The following is a 25,171-nucleotide window of genomic DNA, read 5'->3' on the forward strand; positions in this document are numbered from 1 at the left end:
CTGCATGCAAAAAAGGAGTCGGAAAAAGAGCAGGTGGTTAAATGGTGGAAACCACGGAAATCAATAGCAGGACCACTGTGAACACACCAGGGATGGTTATTTGTGATTTGGGATAAAACCTCCAGGGTCGTCATCACACATAGACTCAAAAGGTGCTGTAATGAAAGTGGTGTACTCTGGAAAACTGTTGTAAAACTCAAAGACAGCGATATTGAAGATGCATGAAACTCTTCCAAATATTTCTTTCATTAAATCACAGTTTAAAAAGTGCATTAATATTAACATGATTTTACATGTAATCTTAGCTGTGTATGTGCGACTCATTAATCTATACATCAAATAAGGCACGTAGACCCATATTTCTTTCACATTTATAAAACCACAGGTATATCCCAAGTTGGTCAAAGAGGTTTCCTTCTCAATCGTCGGGATGGGATTATGGGATTATATTTGGCACACATGGTTACGTATGTCAGACTGGAAAGTGTTTTACCTGGAATGAATTTTTGCCACTTTTGATCCACATTGTATTTCACACAATGATTTCCTGAAGGAAATATGATGATCTGTTCATCGAAGAAGAAGACATTGTTGGCCACGTGGGATCGAAAACCAAAAACATGCAGCGACTGAGCTACCACGGTGGACATGGTCCCGGGTAAAGAGTTCTGCTGAAGATGAAGCGCAGGTGGGGAGCTCGGAGACACGCGTCACCCCCCACCGAGCCCCCCCCGCCCCCCCCGCCCCCCCGCCCCCGCGACGCGCCTCTGACCCCGCCCCTGACCCCGCCCCCTGAGCCAGACCCCGCCCCCAGGGCCTTCTCCGCCCACCTCCCTTCAGCAGCCTCCTTCCGCGCCCTCGACCCGGCTCCTGCTTCTCCTCTTTCCTTTGCCTTCGCGGCTCCCTGTTCCGGACGATCCCCAGAGCCCCGTCCCACCTGTCGCTTCTGCTCTGCGGATCACCAGACCGCTCGTGGATGCAGGGTACTACCCAGGGATCCTAAGCAGCCCCGCACTTTCCGACGCCGGAGCGGTTCCTATAGCGACGGCAAACCGGAAGTGTGTCTTCGGCCGGAAGCGGAAGTCCCGCTCAGAGGGTTGAGTGGCGGCGGGGAGTTGAGGGCCCTGGTGGTGTTCGGATACACGTGGAGCTGCGGTGGGCGGGCAGCGGCCGGACAGCCGGAGGCGGCGGCGGCGGCGAGGGGCACCCTTTTGTAGCCGCGGAGACCTAGGGCTCCGCTGCCTCCTCCGGCGGGTGTGGACGTGCGCTTTGCGAGATGGATACTCCCCCGCTCTCAGGTTCGGATTCCGATTCTGATGACTCTCTGGTCACCGACCGAGAGGTAGGTGTCCGCCGAGCTTGCTGGGCTGCGCACGGGAGAGGGGTCCTGGTTCTCCGGTACTGACTGCCGGTCGTGCCTGTAGTTGCAGGACGCGTTTTCCCGGGGCCTCTTGAAGCCAGGCCTCAACGTGGTGTTAGAGGGGCCGAAGAAGGCCGTGAACGACGTGGTGAGCTCGGGCGCCGGGCGGGAGGGGCTGGGCGTGGGGTGCGCACGAGGCACGGTTGTGCCCGGGAGACTGCGTTCTAGTCCCAGAGAAGACGCAGCCTGCGCATTGCCAGGGGGGTCCACGACCTGTCGGGGTCTCGAGGGCTAACGCTTGGTTTGTTGGCCTGTTTCCTCCCTGTGAGCTTCGTGTCTGGATTTCCTAGAATGGCCTGAAGCAGTGTCTGGGCGAATTTAAGCGGGATCTGGAGTGGGTTGAAAGGCTCGACGTGACCCTGGGTCCGGTGCCGGAAGTCACTGCCCCTCAGTCAGCCTCCCAGAGCAAGGATCCGAAAGCTGTTGATCCAGAAGACGACTTCCAGCGTGAGATGAGCTTGTACGTCTGTTTTCAAGTGGCAGAGGTTGTGGGTCCCCGAGAACGTGCTGGAGAGTGAGGAGGGGGGAGGCCGTGAGCCAGTAGGGATTTCCTAACCCTGGGAGCCGGGAGGAGGGCTTCTTTGGACCAAAGAGCTAGGAGAGTCTCCCTGGTTGAGAGAAGAGCCCCTTGGTCCAGCAGTCACAGCTTAAAGTCCAGTGTGTTCAGATATTCAGTTTTAAAGTTTTTTGTGTGTGTGCAATTGATTTTAGAATAAGAATTTCCTTATGGGCGGTCCCTGTGGGCTTTTTTTAGTGACTTAATAAGAATATGTAATTGGAATTCGTAAATTGATGGGTTCTTCTAAAGTGGTCGTTCTCAAACGGCTAATTTCTTTTTAGCAGTCCTCCCCACCCCCTTTATTTATTTGTGCATTTGTTTATAATATAGTTGATTTACAATGTTCTGCCAATTTCTTCTGTACAGCAAGGTGACCCTGTTAGACATGCATAGAAATTCTGTTTCTCATGTTATCCTCCATCCTGATCCATCACAAGGGATTGGATATAGTTCCCTGTGCTACATGGCAGGATCCCATTGCCCATCCATCCAAATGTAACAGTCTTCATCCCCACCCCCTTTAAAAAGAGTGTACATCTAAATTTCTCCTAAAAAGTTAGTGAGGTTTTATTGCTGTTTCTGTTTGCATGTGTGTTCTTGCTGGTGCAGCTCAGGTGTTGAGAGGCTCTCTGACCTTAGGTGACTCATGAGAGACAGTGGGGAGGATTTCAGGTCTCTCTCCCTTAGCCTCTCACACTTGGTCCTGTATCTTCAGCTACCGTCAGGCCCAGGCAGCAGTGCTTGCGGTACTGCCCCGCCTCCATCAGCTCAAAGTCCCTACCAAGCGGCCCACGGACTATTTTGCAGAGATGGCCAAGACCGATCAGCAGATGCAGAAGGTGAGAAACAGGGAAGGTGTTCTCTGGGAAACTGAGGCTTTGTGCTTAAGTGCACTCAGCTGGCTTATTTCATTTAGTATTTAAATGAACACAGGCCTAAGTCCATTAATAGGGAGCCACTTGTCAGAGGAAAATGATCTGTTATCTACTTCAGATTCATGCCGTTGACCACCGACTGGATACATACAAGGATGACTTTTTTTCTAGGTTAAACAGTTAGGAAAGGGGAGGAAGGTCCTTGAAGAAGTGCGGTCCCTGAGGTAAAGATGGCCTTTTGCGTTTCCTGGCTGGCACGGTCATGGCATAGTGTGTGGCAAAGACAGCAGTTCTTTTTTTTCTTGGTTTGTTTTATTTAAGTACAGTCGATTTACAGTGTTGTGTACAGCGAAGTGACTCAGTTGCACATTTTCATATTCTTTTCCATTGCGGTTTATTACTGGATGCTGCGTATAGTTCCCTGTGCTCTACAATAGGACCCTGTGGTTTACCCACTTTGTATAACAGTTTGCAACTGCTGATCCCACAACCACAGGCCTGTTCTCTGTGAACGACAGTAGTTCTTTCCTGCCCTTTCCTTGGGGAGCCGGGCTGTAACTTGTAGACAGTTAACTTTTTTCTGGGCCTCAGTTTTATCTTTGATAAAATGAGGGATTAATATACAGCTCAGATTTGGTGTAATTTGGAGTTAGGTAGATCTCGGTTCCCCACTCAACTTTGGGAGGAAGAAAATTACCAACCCCTAACCCAAGATACACTTAAATAGTTCCCTCGGGTCTCAAGCTGGATTTGGGGGAGCTCCTGTCTCTGTGGTACTCGGGGGAGCTAATCTGGAGGTGAGCGCAGACCGATCTCATTCAAACTGACAGCTGCTCATCCTTTAACTAAAATGCGTATGTTTAATGCAGACCGCCAGGTACCTGATAGCTGTTTGAGGTTTTATTGTGTATGTGGTGTATTGAGCACGGGGGCTGAGGCCACACACCAGTTTAACCACAGTTTGTAGACAGTATGAGTGGAGAGAAGTCTTCTTTCCTGGCACAGTAGCAGGCGGGCTGTTTTGTTTAGTGGATCAAACAGCACGCTGGGGGTAGGACCGTTGCTTTGAAGTTCTGGCTCCAAGGCTGAGACTTTCGGTGTCTGGGACAAAGTGGTTACCCCTTGGACCGTCTTGTCCTCGGGTGTGAAGCACAGGGCTGGAAATAGATGATTTACAAGGTTCTTTTGAGCCTTACAGCTTGCAGAACTGGCATTGCCTGGTCTCTGCCGCGGCGCACTCTAAGCAGCCGTCATCTCGTTTTCAAATAACGTGAGTGGACAACATTTTCTGTTTTAGATTCGACAGAAGCTGCAGGCTAAACAGGCGGCCATGGAGAAGTCAGAAAAGGCTAAGCAACTGCGAGCACTCAGGAAATACGGAAAGAAGGTGGGAAGGAAAACGGGCACGGATGGGATGGGGCCAAGGGTGTTTGTCAGCCAGATTGCCGAGCATGTTTCTGTCGCGTGTTTACTACCTCACAGTGGTGTGTGTGCCGGTGTCCATGAGCCTGGTCCCTCCTGGACACCTGCGTGTCCCCAGAGGAAGGGTGGTCACTCCGGGTGAGTCGTGCACCTCTCTGGGCTGCAGTTTGCATAGCTGTGCAGTGAAGGGTTGCATCCAGATCAGTGGTTTTGAAACCTGACCTCACAGCACAGTCACCTGGGGAAACTTTTCTTTCTTTCTTTTGGTTTTTTAAAATTCTTTTTTATGCTGTTTCTTTTTTATGCGGCATATGGAGGTTCCCAGGTTAAGGGTCAAATGGGAGCTGTAGCTGCCAGCCTACACCGCAGCCACAGCAACGTGGGATCCAAGCCGCATCTGCGACCTACACCACAGCTCATGGCAATGCCAGATCCTTAACCCACTGAGTGAGGTCGGGGATCAAACCTGCGTCCTCCTGGATGCTAGTCAGATTCTTTAACTGCTGAGCCATGACAGGAACTCCTGGGGAAACTTTTCAAAATGGATTTCTAGGCTTCAGAATCTCTGGGAATTTGCGCATTTTCCTTCCTTTCCCGTGAAGCTCCTCAAATGTTTCCAGTACACACCCTGGTTTGGTGACCACTGGCCTAGGTGATTGTAAAGTCCTTGGAGGAATCCGTCATGTTATTGATTGTTATCCGGTCAGAGAAAAAAGTGACACCAGTATGTTTGAACTGTGGCTGAATTTCAGTGTAAAACCGGAAGGCATACCATGAAACTCTTTTTTTCCCTCTTTTCTTTTTATGGCTGCACCTGCAGCATATGGAAGTTCCCCAGCTCGGGGTGAATCGGAGCTGCAGCTGCCGGCCTCCGCCACAGCCACAGCCATGCTGGATCTGAGCCACATCTGCAACCTGTGCCACAGCTCACGGCCATGCTGGGTCCTTAACCCGTTGAGTGAGGCCAGGGATCAAACCCACATCCTCACAGACACTGTGTCGGGTTCTGACCCTGCTGAGCCACAGTGGCAACTCCTCCTTGAAACTTCTCTTGATTTTCTTATTTATTTCGTGGTCACCTGAGAAGGACGATGCCCGGAATTAAATAGGGGGCTGTGGGAAGAAAAGTGTGTTTGGAGGATGAACCTGGGTGCTAAGACTTTGCCAGCATTTTGGACATAAACACTTGTGGTCCGGGCGCTGGGCTGACGTCCGCTCGTTGAGTCATGGCACGGACGGCCCCTCAGCAGCACGGAGTGAGCCGAAGAGCGTGCTGGGCTCTGCACGAGGGCATCTGTGGGTCTAGTGGATGGACGTGGTTGTGGATGGTTGAGATCAACTCGGAGACCTGGGCCATGGGTTTAACATAAAATAATTGCCAAGAGCAAAGAAGAACTTAATCGGACCTGCCAGCCCCAGGGTTCTAATTTGAGGAAACCGCCGGGCTCTCTTTCTTACTGGGGGAGAGTTTTGCTCACCAGGGACCACGTGGTGATGTCTGGAGACATTTTTTTGTTGTCACATCTTGGCGGGGAGTGTGCTGGTGGCGGTAGCGGGTGGGAGGATGTCAGGCCTTCGACAGTGCTCAGGACAGGCTTTCCCCCTGACGGAGCGTGATCCTGTCCAGACTGAGCTGGAAAACCCTACCTTGGAGTTGAAGCCTCTCCTTTTGTCCTTAAGAACTTTTTTTTTCTGGTTTGAGGGGAGATTGTTTTCTCTGTTCACACTTTCATGCCTACCCTCAGTAAGTTAGATATTTAATCTGCCCCAGTATAAATAGTGGGAGAATTGGATGTTGGCATAGACATGGTTTGCGTGGTTTCGTAGGCAGGTTGTGGCAGGGGATAAGAGTGCAGATTGCCCCCGGGTGTGAATTTTATTTAGCTCCGCACGTTTCTCGCTGTGTGACTCAGCCAAGTTATGTAACCTCTCTGTGCCTCTACTTCACCGGATTGTTGAAGCGACATATAGAGAAGACACCCAGAGCCTTAGCGTGGTTGTGGCGCGGAGTCGATGTTCAGGAGTGGTGCCGTTGCCCCAGCCCAGTCACTGGGAGAACGGAGGCGCCTGCAGTGCTGCCCAGGAGTGGGTCTAACATCCCGTGTCCACGTCCAGGTGCAAACAGAGGTCCTTCAGAAGCGGCAGCGGGAGAAAGCCCACATGATGAGCGCCATCAAGAAGTACCAGAAAGGTGAGCACATGCTCTCCTAGGGATGCAGGGGAGCGGGGGTACCTGCAAGGCCTCACAGACAGGTGGGGCTCTGGAGCCTGGACGGAAGGTTTGGGAAGAGTGTGGGAGACAGGGTGTGCCTCCCAACACGGATTCCATCACATCCCTCTTTGGAAATTTAATCTTTTCTTAAAACGTGACGGTGCTGATCGGAGGTCTTCTTCACTCCCAGGCTTCTCTGACAAGCTGGACTTCCTCGAGGGAGATCAGAAGCCTGTTGCGCGGAGCACGAAGGACGGAGCCAAGGGCCAGCAGATGAAGAGGGGGTACGTGTGTTCGGTTCTGTCTTGGCGGTGGTGTGTGCGGGGCCCTGCCCAGGAGCGGCCTCGGGGTAGAGAGAGAGTGCGGCTTTGCCTGTGGACAGACTTACAGGCCCTGTGATGGGCCCGTTCAGCCACATCTGTCTTTGAAGGTTAAAGTGAGGTGCTTTCAGGATCTGGCGAATTTTAAGTGGGTGCTTGGTAGACGCTGACTCCTCGTGCCGCCATGTGATGTCTGGCAGTGCAGACCTGGGGTGCCGGTCTGGACTCTGCTGCCCATTAGGAGGGTCGCTTGGAGCAAGTTCCTTCATCTTTTAAATGTTAATTACCTCGTCCATGAAAGGGAGCAAACTGTCAGTGCCGAGCAATGTCAGGGGGATTAAAAGAGATGACGTTGGCTGTTATTAGTGGTCTCGTTAGTTTATCTCTGTGTTTCTGGACACTCGTCCTGGGGAAGCGGTCATTTCAGTATAACCCAGTACCCGCGGTGATCGAGGCGCTGAGGGAGTAAAATGGAAGCGCATTTTAGAAATTCGGGCTGGGGTCAGGGTCAGGGGATGGCTCTCTTGGAGGAGGGTCCACCTGGGCTCAGCCTAAAGGATGAGTAGGAATTGACGAGGCAAACAAGAGAGATGTGTGGGTTTTAGGAAGAATGAAGACCCTGATGAGCAAAAGCATAGAGATGAGAACAGCAGGTTTGCGTGTGAGGCACGGCCAGCGTTGACTGTCACGGGGGTGGGGGGTACAGGGTGAGGCTAGGAGTGCTGGGTTGTAGCCGGGGGCCTGGGCTGAGTACAGGGTAGTGTTTGTTGGCCCTGTGAGGAGCTTGGGCTGTATCCAGCAGTCAGTGGGGAGATGCTGGCCTTTCTCAAAACAGTGAGCTGGTCATATTCATGCTTTAAATGTTACAGTGGTACTTGTATAAACACTGGAGGCATTTGTGTAAGTGAGGCAGGCAGGGAAATTGACCAGGCGCTGTCAGAAAAGTCCAGAGATCAAGGATAATGATCCGAAAGTGGTCGTGGAGGCAGAGAAGAGAAGATGGATTGAAAGGAATAGCCAAGCGGTTAGATTAGCAGGACTCGGTTATTGCGTTGAGTGTGGACAGTGAAAGAAGAAGAATCAAGGCCAACCCCAGGTTCCTGACCTGGGTGGCTGAGTGGCTGGCAGGACCACCGACCTCAAGTTAGCGCATAGATCCGGGAGGTGAAACCCGTCGGAAGGGAGATGACGTGTGGCTTTGCGTACGCTGGGTGGCGACTCCGTGGGATGACCGGTTTTCAAATGGGTGACGGCTAGACGTTAGCCATGTTTATGGAGAGGGAGAGACACAACAGGGTGATTCCGAGAAATTTAAAACCTGTAAATTGAAAAGATAAGTGGGGAGCCACGTGGTGTATCTGGGTTTTTTCCTGCTTGTTGCTTTGTTTGCCTGCTCTGGTGGCTGAAACAGTAAATAGGCCAGCTGGCCGGGGAATGTGAGGAGCAGACAGAGGGCCGAGAGTGAGATTTGGGCAACACGCGTGCTGAGGGGCCTTGATTACAGACCGGGAGCGGAGGGTGTTGCAGGTGAGTCCATCAGGATTTGCAGAGCTGAGGGTAACCTGTAAGACCCCTTTGTTGCAGGCCCAATGCCAAACGACGCTATAAAAACCAGAAGTTTGGTTACGGTGGGAAGAAGAAAGGCTCCAAGTGGAATACTCGCGAGAGCTATGACGATGTGTCCAGCTTCCGGGCCAGGACCGCTCACGGCAAGGGCCTCAAGAGGCCTGGAAAGAAAGGGTCAAATGTAAGTGGGCCGGGGGATCGGCCAGGGGCCGGGGCGATCACCGAGGGGCCGGGGCTGCCTCCTCCCCACCCGCCCCGCAGGTGCTCCCCTCCTTCCCTCTGTCCCGGCCCCGGGGCGGAAGGCCAGCTGCCCTCACCTCACCGTGCTGTTTCTTTTTCTGCAGAAGAGACCTGGAAAGCGGACACGGGAGAAAATGAAGAGCAAGAACAGAAGCCGCTGAGTAAAGAGCGCGTTTATATGGAGAGACCAGGAGAAAGGGGTGGAGACTTGGGCTTTCACTGTACAGTTGGACTCCTTCTGTTGGTTTCTTGTTGTAAAAATTCCTTCGATAAATGAAAGAAAAGTTTTTGGAAGAAATCTGTGTTCTTGGTTAAAAACTCAGGACTAAAGATGTAGACGTGACCCTTACATATTAAATAACACTGCCGGTGATCCATCGTCAACACCTGAGTAGTGTGAACGTCGAGAAGATGGACCCGGGCCGGACCGCTGGGCCTGACCCCTCGCTCTGCGGCTTCCTTGCACTGTGACGAGGGGCAAGCTGAGTTTTCCGTGCTTTGTTGCCTTTCTGTAGACATGATAAACAAACCCAGGAGGGGTCCCGTCAGCCTTGAGTTAATGTCTGTAAATGCTAGAGTGCCGCCTGCTGTGGAGTGAGAGTGTACACCTGCGTGGGATTTCTTTGCTGGGTGGGGAGGCTTTCCTTCATGTCTTTGGAACTGTGGTGGTGGTCCCTAAGCAGAGGTTCTTGTCTCAGAGCAGAAGGAATTCACCAGCGATGGAGTTCCAGGACGAGGGGTCGATCCCTGGCCTCGCTCAGTGGGCTAAGGATCCGGCGTTGCCGTGAGCTGTGGTGTAGGTCGAAGAGGAGGCTCGGATCCCAAGTTGCCGTGGCTGTGGCGTAGGCCTGCGGCTACAGCTCCAATTGGACCCCTAGCCTGGGAACCAAACGAGACGGACATTGAGAAAGAAAATTGAGGATTTATTTAGGGGATAAATAGACCTCTTAAGGAGAGGCGGGCAGCTGCCCTGCGTTTTTTGGCACACCGGTTATACCGGGCATCTAATTGTATGGGCGGGATGTTCGCTGGGAAGGTGGGGTTGGGGGTCATATTCCTTAATTTTCATCCCAGCTTCACCTTCCCGAAAGGAGAGGGGATTTTTGTCTTTTTATCGAAAGGGTCGCGGTGTCGGTGTATGATGGCTGTTCTTACCTGCACAGCTGATTTTACTGTAACGAAGGCACAGTGAGCAGCAGGGTACATCTGAACATCGGAGATTCACACCCTTTTCCACCTTCTTTGTCTGCCCTCAGGGCCCTTATCACCCCAGAAGGTACGGTTTCCTGTCAGTGTGACGGTTCTGGCTTTTCTCTGTCCACCCGTGGACCCTGCTGTTTGCATGACATATGGTTTTCTGCCAGCTGGCCCCATGCCCCCCTTTTCTGCTCATGCCTAACTGTCTGCCTGCTGGAGCAGTGGGACATAGTCGAGAGTTCCCCAGTGCTGGCTGGGAGCTGAGCACAGGTTAGATGTGGTGGGCAGGCCATGTGAAGTGAGTTGTGTGAAAGTCGAGGGGTTCCTGTCAGCCTTGAGTTACATGTTGGGCTCCCCCCGTCTTGAAAAGTGGAAAGGGACGGCAGCGTACCAGCCTTCCCTCTAGTCCGGTTTCAAAACCATCTGTCAAGGAGGCCACAGATACCTGAGCACTGTTTATTGGCAGAAAAACTCATTTTCGCTTTGGTTCCTTGTAGCATCGTACATTAAAAAAAGGTTCTCTCTGGTTTCATAATGAATGATACTGAAATTGTAGACCGAAAAGAATGAATTTAGTTTTGTTTTTTTTTTTTTTTTTGTTTTTTTGTTTTTTTGTTTTTGTTTTTTTTTTTTTTGCTTTTTAGGGCCACATCTGTGACATATAGAAGTTTCCAGGCCAGGGGTTGAATTGGAGCTGTAGCTGCTGGCCTACGCCACAGCCACAGCTTCAGGATCCAAGACACAGGTCATGGCAACACCCGATCCTTAACCCACTGAGCGAGGCCAGGGATGGAACTTGCATCCTCATGGATCCTAGTTGTTAACTGCTGAGCGGTGAAGGGAACTCCCTGAATTTAGTTTTTGTGTACTAGTTCTAATGAACAAAATTCAGAGCAAACAGATCATGTTTTCAGAAGACCCCAGTGTTTTACTCTGACCTATTTTGGCAACTGTACAACAGTAGTGAATGGGGTAATGTAATTCCAGTAAGGACCCTCAGCTCAGAGACTTTGAATTATGTTTGGGACATAACTGAATTTTAAGAAAGGAAAACAAGTTGAGAGCAATTCACACTGGTGGGCAAAGGCGTGTTAGTGACTGGAGAACTTTTAAAGGTCTTGAAAGCTTTCTCCTCCTTCCTTCCTTCCCTTTCTCTTTCCCTCCCTCCATCCCTCCCTCCCTTTTTGTAGTAAATGGACTAATTTCCCTTAATTCCAGAGGTGCACATTGTGGAACTCCTCCCTTCCTCTTACCATGCCATCCCTTAAAGTAGTAATCAGGCTGCAAGCGGTATTAGCCCTCGTGTTGATTTCAAATGCAGTTGCATGCACTGAAAGGTAGGCAGGAGCTAGCAGTTCTCATTACCAAGTCCAGGGGGTTCTTGCTTTGCTCAGGGCCTGTGTGCACGGACTTGAGTTGTGCAAGTGCAGTTGGAACAGCAGTTTCTCAACAACACTCTTCACATTTCAGTTACAAAATGCCATTAACCCAGTAATTGCACAGAGTAGAAACTTGACTGCAGCTCCATAAACCACTGCATAAAAGATACATCATGATTGGTGACCAAAAAATCACTTTTGATGTATGTGGGTGATTGGTCTCTGCTCATCTGTTACTCACGCACAGGTGACAAAGGGTACAGCTGTGTGGCCGCCTCATCTCCGGTGATAAACCCACATGGCATTTTACAAAAATGTAGATAATGAAAAGAGAGAATTGACCAACAGAGACAAAAGTACCACAGAGAAAAGGAAACGTGAAGAGGTTGGAAGGAAAATTGAATAGAACAGATATGGAGTTCTGGGAGAAACAGGTGGCAGGGGAACCAGTGACGCGGCTGCTGTTCTAGAGACTAGACAGATATGCAGCCAGAGCAACAGTGGACGTGCACTTAGCAGCATAGGAGGGAAATGACGGAGAGGCTGGTGGTGTCAGGGTAGTGACACTGGCAGCAAACTTCACATTAAAGGGACTCTTGGAGATGTTTCGTGGCATTCAAAGTACAAGTGATGAAGTGTCGGGAGTGAATTCAGACTTTTTAGAAAAGTAAAGCAGTTTGCCAAGACATAGGAAAGACGTTTGCTCCTTATCAGGTTGTACAAGAAGAAGGAGGCATGCACTGATTTTTATAAAGAAACCAAAGATGGGTTTCTTACTATTTTAAATTTTGGTCTACTAAGTAAACATTTTTACTTTTTTTTTTTTCTTCCCATTTTCTTCTACTCTGACAAAATGTAAAAATTCATCCATCATCACAAGTCTGGTATCTTTGAGGAGGGCATCAGAAGTAGATGAGTTGATGTGCAGAGATGTGAGCCTGATTTTATGATCTGGTATAATTTTTCAAATAGATTAAGTCCCGGATTCTTTTTCATCACAAAATTGTTTGCTCGGCAAGTGGTCCTGTGCGCTTGCAGGTCTGTACCTTGAAACAGCAACCGTCTTTCTTCTGCTTTCACCTCCTTCCCAACATTGTACCACCCCCCCACCCCCCCAAAAAGAGAAAGCTGTTACTTTGCAACTTTGCACTTTGCTTAGGAGCGCAGGACCATAAAAACGACCTGCTTGCTGAGATCATGCCAAGCCATCTCAATAAATTTTGACAAAATTTGCTACAGGTGTGTGTGTAGGGTGCACAGAGCCTCTGTCCCTCTTCAGGCCTGCCACCCTCCCAGCACCCTGCTGGGTTCACTTACCTGGAAGCTCTCCAAACCCTGCACTCTAGGAATTTTATGGAGATTTCCCTCCAGCATGATGGGCCAGATTGTTGGCCATTGGTGGTTGACTCGATCTCGAGCGCCTCTTCTCTCCCCAGAAATTGGGTGGTGGGGCTGAAAGTTGCAAGTTTCAAAGCAAGGCTTGGTCTTCTGGGGAGCAGCCCCCATCCTGGAACTGTCTAGAAGCTGCTAAGGGTCACCTCATTAGAACAAAAGATGTCCTACCACCCCTGTCACTTAGGACATTGCTGGGCATTTAGGAGCTCTGTCAGGAACCAGGACAGAGACCAGATCTTTCAGTGATATCACAGGTCACCCCCTGGTCATTGACCGTGGATCCTTTGTAGCAAAATGATTGAAAGAGTATGAGATACTGGTACACGTCTAGATTCGATGTGGTCATTCATAATTCAGCTGGCTCATCATTTATTGTATAAAGATGTTTGCCAGCGTGAGGCCACTCAGGTTTGCAGGCTTCCACTTAATCCTGTCTGGTGCCCAAAGCAGGAGTGACCTCAGCAGTTTGTGGCCTCACCTTTCAGAGCATAACTCAGGAACAGCCAAATGGGAGAGACACAGAGCACAGGGGAGTCGGGGTGGGTGCACAGAGCATCCTTGCTCTTCCCTGTGTGAGCAGCTCTCCCAGCAGCCTGCAGTTCCCTGGCTGTTTCTTTCCCGGACCTTCAGGTAGTACCATCTGGGGGTCTTTTTTTCCCTCTTTGGCTGAGCCCACAGTATGCAGAAGTTCCAGGGCCAGGGATCGAACCCTTGCCACAGCAGCGACCCAAGGCACAGCAGAAGCAACCCTGGATCCTTAACCACTGAGCCACCAGACAAGGCCATGGGGGTCTTGTCTTTACAGCTGTTTTCGTTTTCCTAGAAAGGAGCCCTCCAGCGCCAAACCCAGGGTGCAAATTCGGCATATATGGGCGAGGCGTTCTCTCTTCCTTTCCCAGATGCTCCCGGACTGTCTTCAGTCTCCCATCTCTCTCCCATCCCATGTCTGCTTAGTGTCCCTGAACCCTGGGCTTTTCCCACTTCTCCAAGAGTAAGCCTCCAGCTTGGGAGATGTTACATGCCTGGTGCTGGGGTGTGTGGGTGACTCTTCCTGCAGCTCACTTCCCAGCGCCCATGTCCGGTGTCCTCCCCACCCTCCAGAGTCCTGACCTCTCTCCAGAGCTCCGGGAGGGGGGGCTCTATGCCCAGAGGTGCCCCACTGGGCTCGTGTTTCGCATTTTCCTCCACCCCTTCCGTCATCTCTCCACCTTCTAAACGTGCCTTGGTTGCTCATGTTTCTCTCTGTTTTCTCTGTTGTGGGTTCATACCTTTAAAAAATTCATTTATTTTCCTTTATCGGGGTCTGGAAGGCACGTAGTGGGCCGTCTTTAACTGGAATTCTCCCACTCGTTTATAGGATTAAGAATCGGAACCAGCGGACGAGGGCGGAAGGAGACATGTGAGATCCAGGATAGGATGTGTCAGAGCCAGGCTTTGACAATCTGGATTTATCTGGGGAGCAGAGACTTCGGGCGTTCCGGACAAGGACTGCCGGCACTGCTGACGTCCTATTTGTGGCGATCTTTTTCTCCCAAGCTCCACATTTTGGCCTTGTACAGGGTGATGTCATTGTAGACCCGGAAGTGGTTCAGCCTGCGGTCATCACGTGCCGGGTTGACCTAGAGAGGGGGAGGCAGGTGTCAGAAAGAAGCCTGTGGGAAGGGGGAAGACCTGGGTTTGCAGGGCCCCGGGCTTGAATCAGGCCCCAGTTTCCGAAATGACCAGGACATTTACATCAAAAGACCTGCAGATGGCATGAGAATCGGCTCGCAGACTGGCGGCGCTGCCCTTCCCTGGGCCCCTGGCGGCCTGTGGACCCTTCCCCACACTAGCATGGAAGCTCCATGAGGGTACGCGCTACTCTGTCTGTGTCCCCAGCACCTGGAACAGCATCCAGGACATACCCGGCTCCATGCATATTTGCTGAGTGAAAGAATGGCTCTTGTTGAAGGAGCTACACAGAGAACTGAGGACGAGTGAGCCCTGGAGCACACACATCTCACAGAAGCTACACGGTGCAATTAACTTAAAGGATAATCTTTCAGTAAATGTTGCCAGGAGACCAGAGGCGGAGTGGTATCCATGGAGTGTGGTTTCCACAGTGTCCCAGTTTAGGGGTTTTCCCTGCGCAAGGGAAGGTCCTGCGAGGGGGATTACGGAGCCCTAAGTTAAGTTGGGGCTGATCAAGCCTCTTCCACCTCCAACCACGTCACTCTGAAATTCCAGCTTAATTCCCTTTTATGGTCGCATAACACCTGCATCTAACGTCATCTGGGTGCGCTTTCTTATTGTGCCACCTGCGCCATGGATGGCCTCGCCCCCAGGTTTATAGTGATGAGGAGGCTCGGCACATTTCCAGACCCTCTGCAACTCTATAGTGACGAGGGATCTGGGGACCACACAGTCAGTCTGCAAGGACGAGGGGAGTCCCAGCAGGGCGGGGCTGCAAGCTTGGTCTCACTTCTCACTCCTATGAGATGTGCTGGTCAAAGATGTAACATTTCCACCCCTACACTTTGTACTTTGTACCCATGGGAGGCAGGCCTTTCCTTTTTTTTTTTTTTGGTTGTTTTAGGGCTGCACTTGCAGCATATGGAAGTTCCCAGGCTAGGGGTCAGAATTGGAGCTGTAGCCACCAGCCTAGACCACAGCCACAGCAACTCCAGATCCGAGCTGAGTCTGCAACCTACACCAGAACTCATGGCAATGCTGGATCCCTAACTTGCTGAGCGAGGCCAGGGATGGGACCTGCGTCCTCATGGATGCTAGTCAGATTTGTTTCCGCTGAGCCATGACAGGAACTCCCAGGCTTTTACTCTTCAAGAAAATGAAGAAGAGTGAGTCAAATTACTTGTGCTTTGCAGGAGTTCCCTTTGTGGCTCAGCGGCTTAAGAACCTGACATAGTGTCTGTGAGGATGTGGATTCAGTCCCTGACCTTGCTCGGTGGATTAAGCATTGCCACACGCTGCAGAGCAGGTCGATTTGGCCCCTAGCCTGGAAACTGCCTCATGCCACAGGTACAGCCATGGAAAGAAAAATGTTAAAAAAATTACTCGTACTTTGCAATATTTTTCTAAGTGGCTTGGTTATCTAACTTGGAGTGTATTTTTTTGCTCGGCCCTTCTTTGTCCACAAGCCCCTTCTCCATTCCCTTATTCGCATATATTAGATGCCCCACCCCCATCCATCCTCTTCCTTTTGCCATTGAGCATTTAGCTCTTCCCCTGCTGTCCAGCCGTGCCTCTCCCTCTGACTCAGTCCTCCTTTGGGTAAGGGGTGGGGGTTTCCACTGGAAGCCTCTCCATCTCCCCAAGTCTCCTCCTCCAAGGTGATACCCATATCCGATGAGGAGCTGTTGCAAAAGAGCAGCAATTTGCACTCTTCACTGGTAAAACCGACTCACTGAGCCAGATTCCAATCTCTATGCTGTAGTCACACACCCAGCTGGAGTTGTATAAAACAGTGAGAGAGTCAGGACCCTGTAGTAGAAATATAAGGACCACAGGGTATGGGGAGTTCTTGGGAGGAGAGCAGAGTAGAGAATGACTCCGCACATTAAGACAACAAGGATTAAGCCAAAGCGCCGGGAGAAGCACCTGCTTGGTCCTCAGTTGGGCCATGTGCCCTCATGTCTGTTCTTCCTCTTCAGCATCAGAGTAGCCTGAATTTACTGAGCACTTATGATGTGCTGGGTATCATCCTAAGCGGTTTATATATGTCTCAGTTACTCACGATAAACCTTCAAGTATGGATATTATTATCCTGATTTTGAGACAGATAAATGGAAATTAAAAGAGGTTAAGTTCAGGAGTCCCCATTGTGGCTCAGTGGTGATGAACCCAATTAGTATCCACGAGGATGCAGGTTCGATCCCTGGCCTTGCTCAGTGGGTTAAGGATCCGGCATTGCCGTGAGCTGTGGTATAGGTCACAGACATGGCTCAGATCCCTTCTTGCTGTGGCTGTGGGGTAGGCTGGCAGCTGTAGCTCTGATTCAACCCCTAACCTGGGAACCTCCATATGCCTCATGGGCTGCCCTAAAAAGCAAAAAAAAAAAAAAGGGGGGGGGTTATGTTCACAGAGCTAGAGAGTGGTGGAGTTGGAGCTGGGGATTTGAACTCAGGTCTAGCTCCAGGGCTGCCGTGTTACATCGCTGTGTTGATGAGTTGCCTGCTGCAGTAGCAGGGACTCATGGTGCTAAAGAAGCACAGCGGGATGTGGGGGCAGAAGTGTCTTAACGGGTGTCACGGAAGAGGTGACTCCTGGGCTGTCATGAAGGGGGAGTGGGACTTCCCCAAGGAGTGACGCCTGGGGGCCAGGAGGCTGCTGCAGGGCCGCAGATGTAAAGACAGAGGGTATGCAAGGTCCGTGCCTTCACACATTTTATTTTTAATCAATTAGTTATTATTATTATTGGCGGCACCTGGGGCATGTGGAAGTTCCTGCTTTGACAGTTCTGGATCCTTAACCAGTGAAACCACACGGGAGCTCCTATTATTGCTTTTTTTAAGACCTTGGTGACTTCGGGGTAAGGAAGGACGTTCTGACATAGCCGAGGAGCGGCGTCCCCAACCTCACATCTTCCACGAAATAGACAGACCGACTCGAAGCCAAATGTTGACGACCGCAACGTAGGAGGATATATAGAAGCGCAGTTGGTTGTTCTGTAACTCTGGATGTTGAAGCTTTTCTGAAGCAAGGTACGAAATCATAATGGAAAAGACCGGTGCTTTCGACTACTTAAAAATTAAAATCTGGACGTTCCCGGTGGCACAGCGGGTTCATGCAGCGTTGCCACAGCGGTGGCGCAGGTCCCGGCTGTGGTGTGGGTTTGACCCCTGGCCCTGGAACTTCCAAAGGCCATGGGTATGCCCGCCCCCTCCCCCAATTAAAAACCCTCTGTGTGAGGAAAGACATAATCTGAGTTAAAAGACAAGTGTGCTGGGACGCTGTTCAAGTTGTTTGTTCAAACTCATGCTTTCCTTCCTCAGGCACAGAAGCCCTCGGTCATGCAAGGAGACGTGTGCTGAAGACCCCATTTCCCGGGCGGCTCGCACTTCGGGGTGCTTCCGGTTAATGTGAGTACCGTTCCTGTCGTTGCCGTTTTCCAGAGAAAGGGACAAGATTTGTAGATGTAAGGGACGTACATGCCTGAGACCACCTATGAATACGAGAGGAGACGCAGGCTGGCTGTCACCAGCACGCTTTCCTTAGTCTGCACCTCCCCAGCATTCACCATGTGCCAGGCGCTGTTCGGAGCACCTGACAAACACCGCCTCACTGAATCCTCCGAACAATCTGACAAGGGCTCTGATAGCTTCGTTGGACCAGGAGGAACCAAGTCACCAAAGTGCTCGGTCACTTACCGGGGTCACACCGCTAATGCGTGGCAGCCCGAGTTCAAGCCCAGGCAGTCGGCTCCATGCTCTGTTCTCTGTCTCTCTCTCTCTCTCTCTTTTTTTTTTTTTTTTTGGTCTTATTTTTTAGGGCCACACCTCCAGCATATGGAGGTTCCCAGGCTAGGGGTCAAATCAGAGCTGTAGCTGCTGGCCTACACCACAGTCACAGCCCCAAGGGATCCGAACCACCTCTGTGACCTACACCACAGTTTGCAGCCATGCCAGATCCTTTAACCCACTGAGCGAGGCCAGGGAGCGAACCCACGTCCTCATGGATACGAGTCAGGTTTGTTACTGCTGAGCCACAACAGGAACTCCTAAGCTCTGTTCTCTCAGGCACCACTGGACAGCCTCTGAGCTTCTAAGTGAGGGAGCCACACTTACCAAGGGCTCTGAGTCCCATCCAATCTCTTGGCTTTCAGTCTGCGTCTCCGGGTACTTCTTCCTTGGTCCCTGGGCGGCGTGGTGAATGAGATTTAGAAACCTGGCTGGGAGACAGGCATGAGTTACGAAGGAGTCAGGCCTTGGGACCACTGAGAGATCCTGGGCCCGATGCTGCCACATCTGCCCTTAGAGGCAGAGCGCGCAGCCCCAGAGCTTGCCTAAGCCTCGGGCCCCTCGTGTCTGGTTCCTCCTCTCATCTCTCAACGAACACTGGTTGGGCACAAACTCTGTGCTGGCACTGTTTGGGCGCTGGAGGTGGAGCAGAGTGAGACGGACATGGTCCTGCCGTCCTGAAGCTCGCGGTGTAGGTGGGGGACAGGGACACAATATGCAAGTATGAAAACAAACCAGACGGTGGCGGACAGTGATGCAAACGGAAGAAGGGACAGGCAAGGGGGCGTGGAGGCAGGGGGGCTGCTTAGGATGGTGAGGGGAGACCTCCCCGGATGCCTCGCAGGAGCCAGCCCTGAGAGGCAGAGGAGAGGTACGCTGCAGGCAGCAAGAGCAAAGGCCCTGGGGCGTGAGCGAGTCTGGGCAATGTCATGCAGCAGAGAGAGTGAGCAATGGGGCTGAAAGAAACAAGGCCAAATCCTTTGTATTGAAATAGGTATGGCTGCCAATACCAGGTATACATGTGAGTACCCGGCTTAAGGACTTAAACTTCATTTCCAGTCTACCCTGCCTGTCACGTCTCCGTTTGAGGGAGGCAGTCTGACAAGGGAAGACGCAGGCTTGTACTCAGACATCCCGTCCTTCCACTAACGTGACACGGGGGTTAACTTCTCTGGCCGCCACGCCACTCTGTAGAGTGGGAGGAAGATAACGGCCCCAGCGAGGGGTCTGAGCATTAAATGATGGGAGCTCGCGGAAGGACCTGGCCCTGGGCGGGGCTTATCCCGGGTACAAGGTGACTAGAAGCGAACGCCCGCCTGGTGTGTAGAACCCTCACCGCCTGATGTTGTCCTTACTGCTACGAGGCCCCAGCGCCCGCCCCGGACTCCAGCCAGGCCCAGGCCGGTGCCTCCACCTGCTTCCTCGGCTTGGTCTCTGTTGGCCTACTCACCTGTCTGTCTCTACGATGCTGAGAGCGCCTCGCTCCTCCCCCGCCCCCACTTCCCTCCTACAGGAATCCTACATCCTGCCGCTATCAAACTCACTCCAAGGGGGTGGAGGGGAAGGAGGAGAGCTTGCCGGGAGGGTTAAGCGTCCCATCAAATATCTCCCTTCCCTCATCCCCCCATGTGGCCCCATCCACCCGTGTCTCGCAGCCATGCCAAACTACTCACATCTTATTTCTGTGCTTTTCCTCATAACTTGGAATGATCTTCCACATTCTTCTACACCTGCCATACTCCATCACCTCCCCCTATTATCACCTCCTCCAAGAAGACGGCCCAGAACTCCACTGCCTGCTTTGGGCCCCTGTCTTCCGTGCGGCTGCCATCCCAACCTTGCCCGCTGCTTACTTGTGTATTTCCTTATCCGTCTCCTTGACTGTGGTGTGAGATGTGTGACCCCATCCTAGTGACTATTACGTGGCAATAATGAAAATGATCAAAGGAGCTGGTCCTGATCACCACGTACCAGATGCTGTTCGAAGCACTCGCACTATTTTGTTTAATCCTTACAGTGCTCTTGAGATGGGCTCAGAGAGATGAAAAAGTTTGCCCAAAGTCCCACAGCTGATGAGCGGCAGAGCCAGGATTTGAATTCAGTCGGTGGGACTGTAGCACCTGCGCCTGTCACGGCTGCGCACTGAAGGGAGGAATGAAGGCAGTGTCAGGGCATTAGGATCGTGTTATCTGGCCTGACAGCTGATACACTGCCTGTTTGTTTGAGGGTGTCGGTCTCTTGTGAGCTTCGTCATCACGAGTCCAGTTTTCAGATGATCACGCAGAGGAGCGAGGCTCGCCCGGAGGAGACAGTACCCCGAGGGTCTCCCAGCCATCTGCCTCTCTGGGCTCTGTATCAGTGCTTCTCAAACCCCAGACTTACCATCTTCAGGTTCCTCCAGGTTGTCATGCCAAGACATGGGCTTTCTGGCGATTGTATGAACTAGAGAGAAACAGTATCACAGGTTCAAGTCAAAACAGTAATCTTGGAGTTCCCGTCATGGCTCAGTGGTAACGAACCTGCCTGCTATCCATGAAGGTGAGGGTTCAATCCCTGGCCTCGCTGCATGGGTTAAGGATCCGGCGTTGTATCAGCTGTGGTGTAGGTCGGATCCCGTGTTGCTGTGGCTGCGGTGTAGGTCAGTAGCTGTAGCTCTGATCGTCAGGGGATCTTCCATATGCCGCAGGATCTCCCTGGCTCCTTTAAGACCTACCCTAGGCTGGACACCCATTCAGCATTTTTGAATGTCACGTGTCAGATATTGTGCTGGGCACTAGGAAACAAGACCTTCAAGGACCTTGCAATCTGAGAGGTACTGTCCTGTATGGGGGCCACCCACCACATATGGTGACTTGAATTCGAATAGTTAAAATGTTATACAATTGAAAATTCATTCCTCTGTCCCACCAGCCACATTTCAAGTGGTCAACAGCCCTATGTGGCTCCCGGTTCCCATTTCGTGCAAGACAGATGGAGAGCATTTTCATGGTCAGGGAGTGTTCTCTCGGACAGCCCTGGTCTACAGCGATGCAGCCAGAGACCGTGTTATATCCGCAGGAGGCCACGTGGTATAAGAGGTGTCGGGTCCAGAGACATCTCTTCCGCCCGTAATTCCTGCTGTAGCCGAGAGGGGGCTGCAAACCCGACAGAGAAGGTCCCGTCCTCCCTGAACTTCCACTCTATTTGTGGTGACATTCAATAAACTTACATATAATATCAGGCAAATATAAATGAGATGCAGAGCAATAAACAGGTTAGATGGGTAAATCCATGTTGATGATGGGATGTAGCGCGGGGGGTGGGGGTTGTCTCTAAGGAGATGCGTGAGGGCAGAGTCCTGAATAACCTTGCTGTGTGGAGATACATGGGAAGGATCCAAGAGTGAGCTTGGTGAGAGTTAGGGAAGCATCGAGAGGCCGAGTAACTCAAGTGCAGAGAGCTGGGTGCAGGGCAGCAGTAAATGAGCAGAGGCCAAAAGGAATCTAAGCGTTTTCTCCTAAAGCCTCACCAGTGAAAAACTTCTCTAAATGTCTGTTTATACAGTATCTGTGTACTATTGCCACTGTATTAACAAAGCATCACTTCTTTCTTTTTTTTTTTTTTGAAAGTTGAGAGTTAGTTTATTTGGGGCAAAATTAGGACTTAAGCCCAGAAGGCGCATCTCAGGTAGCCCTGAGAAACTGCTCCCTCTTTCTTTTTCCATAAGTGTAAACAAGCTCTACTATTTCCTCACTTAATCCCAGTGAATCATATATATATATATATATATATATATATATATATATATATATATATATATATATATATATATATTTGTCTTTTTAGGGCTGCACCAGTGACATATGGAAGTTCCCAGGCTAGGGGTTGAATTGGAGCTGCAGCTGCCAGCCTATGCTGCAGCCACAGCAACGCAGGATCCAAGCCACATCTGCAGCCTACACTGCAGCTCACAGCAACACCGGATCCTTAGCCCACTGAGCGAGGCCAGGGATTGAACCCACATCCTCATGGATACCAGTGGGGTTTGTTTCTGCTGCACCGCCGCGGGAATTCCCCAATGAATCATGTTAATCATGCGCCCAAGGGATGTGCTCTGGGAGACCAGCACTTTCCCTAGGAAGCCTGAACGTGGCTTGAAGGGATTCTTGAAATTGTTGAAAAGGGCCAAGTTTAAACAGAATGGGACGTTAATTTGTTTTCCTCTGAGGGGTCCAGGGGAAAGCCGGCTTAGTTATAGGCAAAATGAAGACACTACATTTCCTGCACTTTCACTGCCCATGACACAAATTAAGTATGGGAGGAGGTGGATATGCTGCTTAGCTGTGCATTTCCCTGTGCACATGTGTAAGTCTATTTAAACATCGCCTCTAAGAATATGTATATCTAAGCATGTCACCTTAACTCTATGCAAATTCCAATTTTAAAAATGACACTATATTTTCTTTACTTAGGGGGGCTGCAGTGGATTACAGTTAATCAGGACCAGAATTGGAGAAGTTCAGGACGATAGAACAATGTTTATGAGAGTGCAGAGGAGGGGATGGCATGGCAGTTTAGGAAATCCATGTATTTAGATACGGTGCGATAGAAAAGAACCTGTGGCTGGTGCAGAATAGGCACGAGAATATTTATTAAGGGAACAGTATTCGGGTGAAGAGGGGCGTTGGGATGGAGCGGGCTGGCCGCAGAGCCAGATCCACAGGAGCCTTCTGTACTGGTCAGGTGAACCTCAGCTCAGGAGCTGTGGGGCCACTGGGGATTGCCAGAGGGACTGGAGGCTCAAATGCCCTTGGGTGCAGCTCTGGCCAGCTGTGAGGGAAGGTGGGAGGGCTGGGCCTGGAGGGAAAGAGGTAGTTAGGAACCTGTCAGACCAACTGAGGCTTGGGAATGAGGATGGAGGGAGGGGGCAGAGACCAGGGAGGCGAGATAGGGAAGCCTCCCCGTGCAGGAGGGAGTTTCCCACTGAGGCAGGAACATGGACCCATCAGGTGAGAGAAATGTTGGGGAAGCAACAGGACTGTGCCTGCTCAGCTGCGTGGAGGGAGGGAGAGACGGAGGAGTGGCTCCCTGGCTTCTAACTGGGAAGAGAGAATGGTTCTGCTGCCTGTGGCTAAACCGAGATACTCTCAGGTAGTTGCTGGTCGGGGTGTGAAATGAGCCTAGTTTTCTGCATGGGGGAGTCTGAGGTACCTACGGGTTGTCCAGAGGAAGGGAGCCAGGAGGCGGCTGAGGGCTTGGGTCTGGGGCTCCATTTGAGACTCTGTGGCATTCAGGAGGAGCCGATGGTACAGGACCAGATGCAACTGCCCCAGGAATGTGCCAAGTGAGAAGAGTGGGGGAGAGGCCCTTTATCAGGGATGGACCTTGAATCTGCTTTCTTTCTTTCTTTCTTTTTTATTGTCTTGGCATATGGAGGTTCCCAGGCTAGGGGGTTGAATGGGAGCTGTAGCTGCCAGCCTACACCAGAGCCACAGCAATGAGCAGCGTCCGTGACCTTCATCACAGCTCATGGCCAGGCTGGATCCTTAACCCACTGAGAGAGGCCAGGAATTGAACCTGCGTCCTCATGGATTCTAGTCAGATTCATTTGCGCTGAGCCACGATGGGAACTCCCCTCTTGAGCTTTCCGAAGATCTTAAGACAGTATTAGCAGCCTGAAAAAAACCTTTAACTTATTAACAACAAACCAAAACACACACACACACACAAAAACCCCGTAAAACCCTGCAAAATATTTCAAAAGCAATACTATAAAAGACTTTCAAATTTTTTTCACAATAAAACACTGTCTAATTGTGACACTGATGCATTTTAATATCTCTAACATATTTGATGAGATGTGGGGTGAGAGCCCTCGCCAACCCCAAAGTCGTAGTTCCTGACGGCTATGAAGCGAGGCAAGGTCAGAAGAGGCGTCTTGGGCTGTGCTCTGCCCAGCACCCCGCCCTGCACCCCTGCGGACTCCTCCTGCCCTTCAGGGGACGCCCCTTTTCCCTTCCTCCATCCCGCAGCGCCCCTCACCCTTGCGGAGTGGATTCACGTGATACTGAGTGTAGAGTATCTGGGTTCGTAGCTCTTTGAGGTACAGTTCTCGCAGGATCTGGTTCTGGTGGACCTCGTCTCTGATCACCTTCTCCTTCTGGCGTCCAGCCATGGCCCCGCCGGTGCTGCGTCTGGTCAGTATCGCCCCCTCTCACTGCCGGCCTCTGGAGCTCATCTGGTGCCAGGCAAAGGCTGTCTCCAGGCAACAGAGTCCGAAGCGGTCTCCAGGCAACGCGCGCGTGCTCGGTTACCCGCCTCCCTTAGCCCTCACTCCTGCCTCCCATCCCCCCTCCCCAAATCTTTTAACCCTCACCCCGCCCACGGTGGCCGCTCCCCTCACCTTCCCAGCTTCTCAGCACCTATCCTTGTTACAGAATAGCTGCTGGAAAGAAGAGGACTTGCAGTCCAGGGACTGGCTACAGAGGTCATGGGCTTAGGACTGGACCTCACCTTGGCCACTCATTTCCTAGAAAAGATTTTGGAAGGAGTCAGAGACCTCTCCTACTTCAAAGCAGATACCCAGAATCAAGACCCTCCGTGTCTATCACAAAACAGCAGAGGTTTCCCGTCTTAGAAGGCATTTCGGTTCCTATGCCAGATGTGAGAATAACCCTTTCCTAGACCTAAAAATACTTTAGGACCATTTTTAAGTATGCAGTTCAACAGTGTGAAATATAGTTAAGTTATGTGAAGCAGAACTTTCTATACATGTTAAACGACTCCCCATGGCCTCTTTCCCCTAGCCCTTGGCAGCCAGTTTACTTTTCCTGTGAATTTGATGGCTCGGGATACCGTATATCATATAGTTTATATTCCAAGAACAAAAAGTAGTCCTAACACTGAGAAAGGAGCCACCCCTGGTTTTCACAAGCACCTAAACACTGACTCCAGAGCCTATGCTCTTCCCCACCATGTCCATCCACCCATCCACCCACCTACCCAACCATCCACCCATCCACCCATCCACCTATCCATCCATCTATCCATCCACCCACCCACCCATCCACCCACCCATCCATCCATCCACCTATCCATCCATCCACCCATCCACCCACCCATCCATCCATCCATCCACGCATCCTTTCAAG

The 25,171-nt window shown here is 51.2% G+C and overlaps 3 protein-coding genes across 8 annotated transcripts in view; 1 reads left to right on the forward strand and 2 right to left on the reverse strand.

The window, feature by feature from the left end:
* The window catches only part of CFAP57 (cilia and flagella associated protein 57), a 61,910-nt gene extending 60,867 nt beyond the window's left edge, over positions 1-1,043 (reverse strand). For 2 of the 4 annotated variants that reach the window (XM_084959093.1, XM_084959090.1), the window contains exons 1-2: positions 938-1,043; positions 494-668 (exon numbers count right to left, since the gene is read on the reverse strand). In XM_084959093.1, the coding sequence (XP_084815219.1) occupies positions 494-650 (157 nt within the window). In that variant the 5' untranslated portion in view covers positions 651-668; positions 938-1,043. Of the gene's footprint in view, positions 1-493; positions 672-830 lie in introns of all 4 variants that reach the window. The other 2 variants (XM_084959091.1, XM_084959092.1) reach the window with 2 other exon arrangements.
* A 48-nt stretch (positions 1,044-1,091) lies between these two features.
* Positions 1,092-8,912, forward strand: EBNA1BP2 (EBNA1 binding protein 2). The gene is made up of 9 exons (XM_003128081.5): positions 1,092-1,342; positions 1,425-1,508; positions 1,711-1,880; positions 2,695-2,818; positions 4,152-4,241; positions 6,392-6,467; positions 6,679-6,772; positions 8,393-8,555; positions 8,719-8,912. Exons 1-9 carry the CDS (start codon positions 1,277-1,279, stop codon positions 8,773-8,775), a joined length of 924 nt encoding a protein of 307 aa, XP_003128129.1. The 5' UTR covers positions 1,092-1,276; the 3' UTR covers positions 8,776-8,912.
* Positions 3,148-24,260, reverse strand: CFAP144 (cilia and flagella associated protein 144). Of its 3 annotated transcripts, XR_014805198.1 has the most exons (6): positions 24,063-24,260; positions 20,424-20,483; positions 18,369-18,472; positions 12,508-14,204; positions 7,947-8,126; positions 3,148-7,265 (listed from the first exon to the last, which is right to left on the reverse strand). XR_014805198.1 is itself a non-coding variant. In XM_003128082.5 (4 exons), the coding sequence occupies exons 1-4, from the start codon at positions 24,193-24,195 to the stop codon at positions 14,094-14,096; spliced, it is 408 nt and encodes a 135-aa protein (XP_003128130.1). In that variant the 5' UTR covers positions 24,196-24,260; the 3' UTR covers positions 10,719-14,093. The 3 variants fall into 3 exon arrangements, 2 of the variants coding, with proteins under 2 accessions (XP_003128130.1, XP_003128131.2); XM_003128082.5 differs by lacking the exons at positions 3,148-7,265; positions 7,947-8,126 and having other exon boundaries at positions 10,719-14,204; XM_003128083.5 differs by lacking the exons at positions 3,148-7,265; positions 7,947-8,126; positions 12,508-14,204 and adding an exon at positions 16,951-17,746.
* Between the last annotated feature and the right edge of the window lie 911 nt (positions 24,261-25,171).

Source organism: Sus scrofa, chromosome 6, assembly GCF_054392235.1.
Source record: "Sus scrofa isolate SSC_HxYL_T2T_F1_AM1 chromosome 6, Sscrofa_HxYL_maternal_Yorkshire_Landrace_v2.0, whole genome shotgun sequence".
In the NCBI taxonomy this organism is placed as follows: Eukaryota; Metazoa; Chordata; class Mammalia; order Artiodactyla; family Suidae; genus Sus; species Sus scrofa.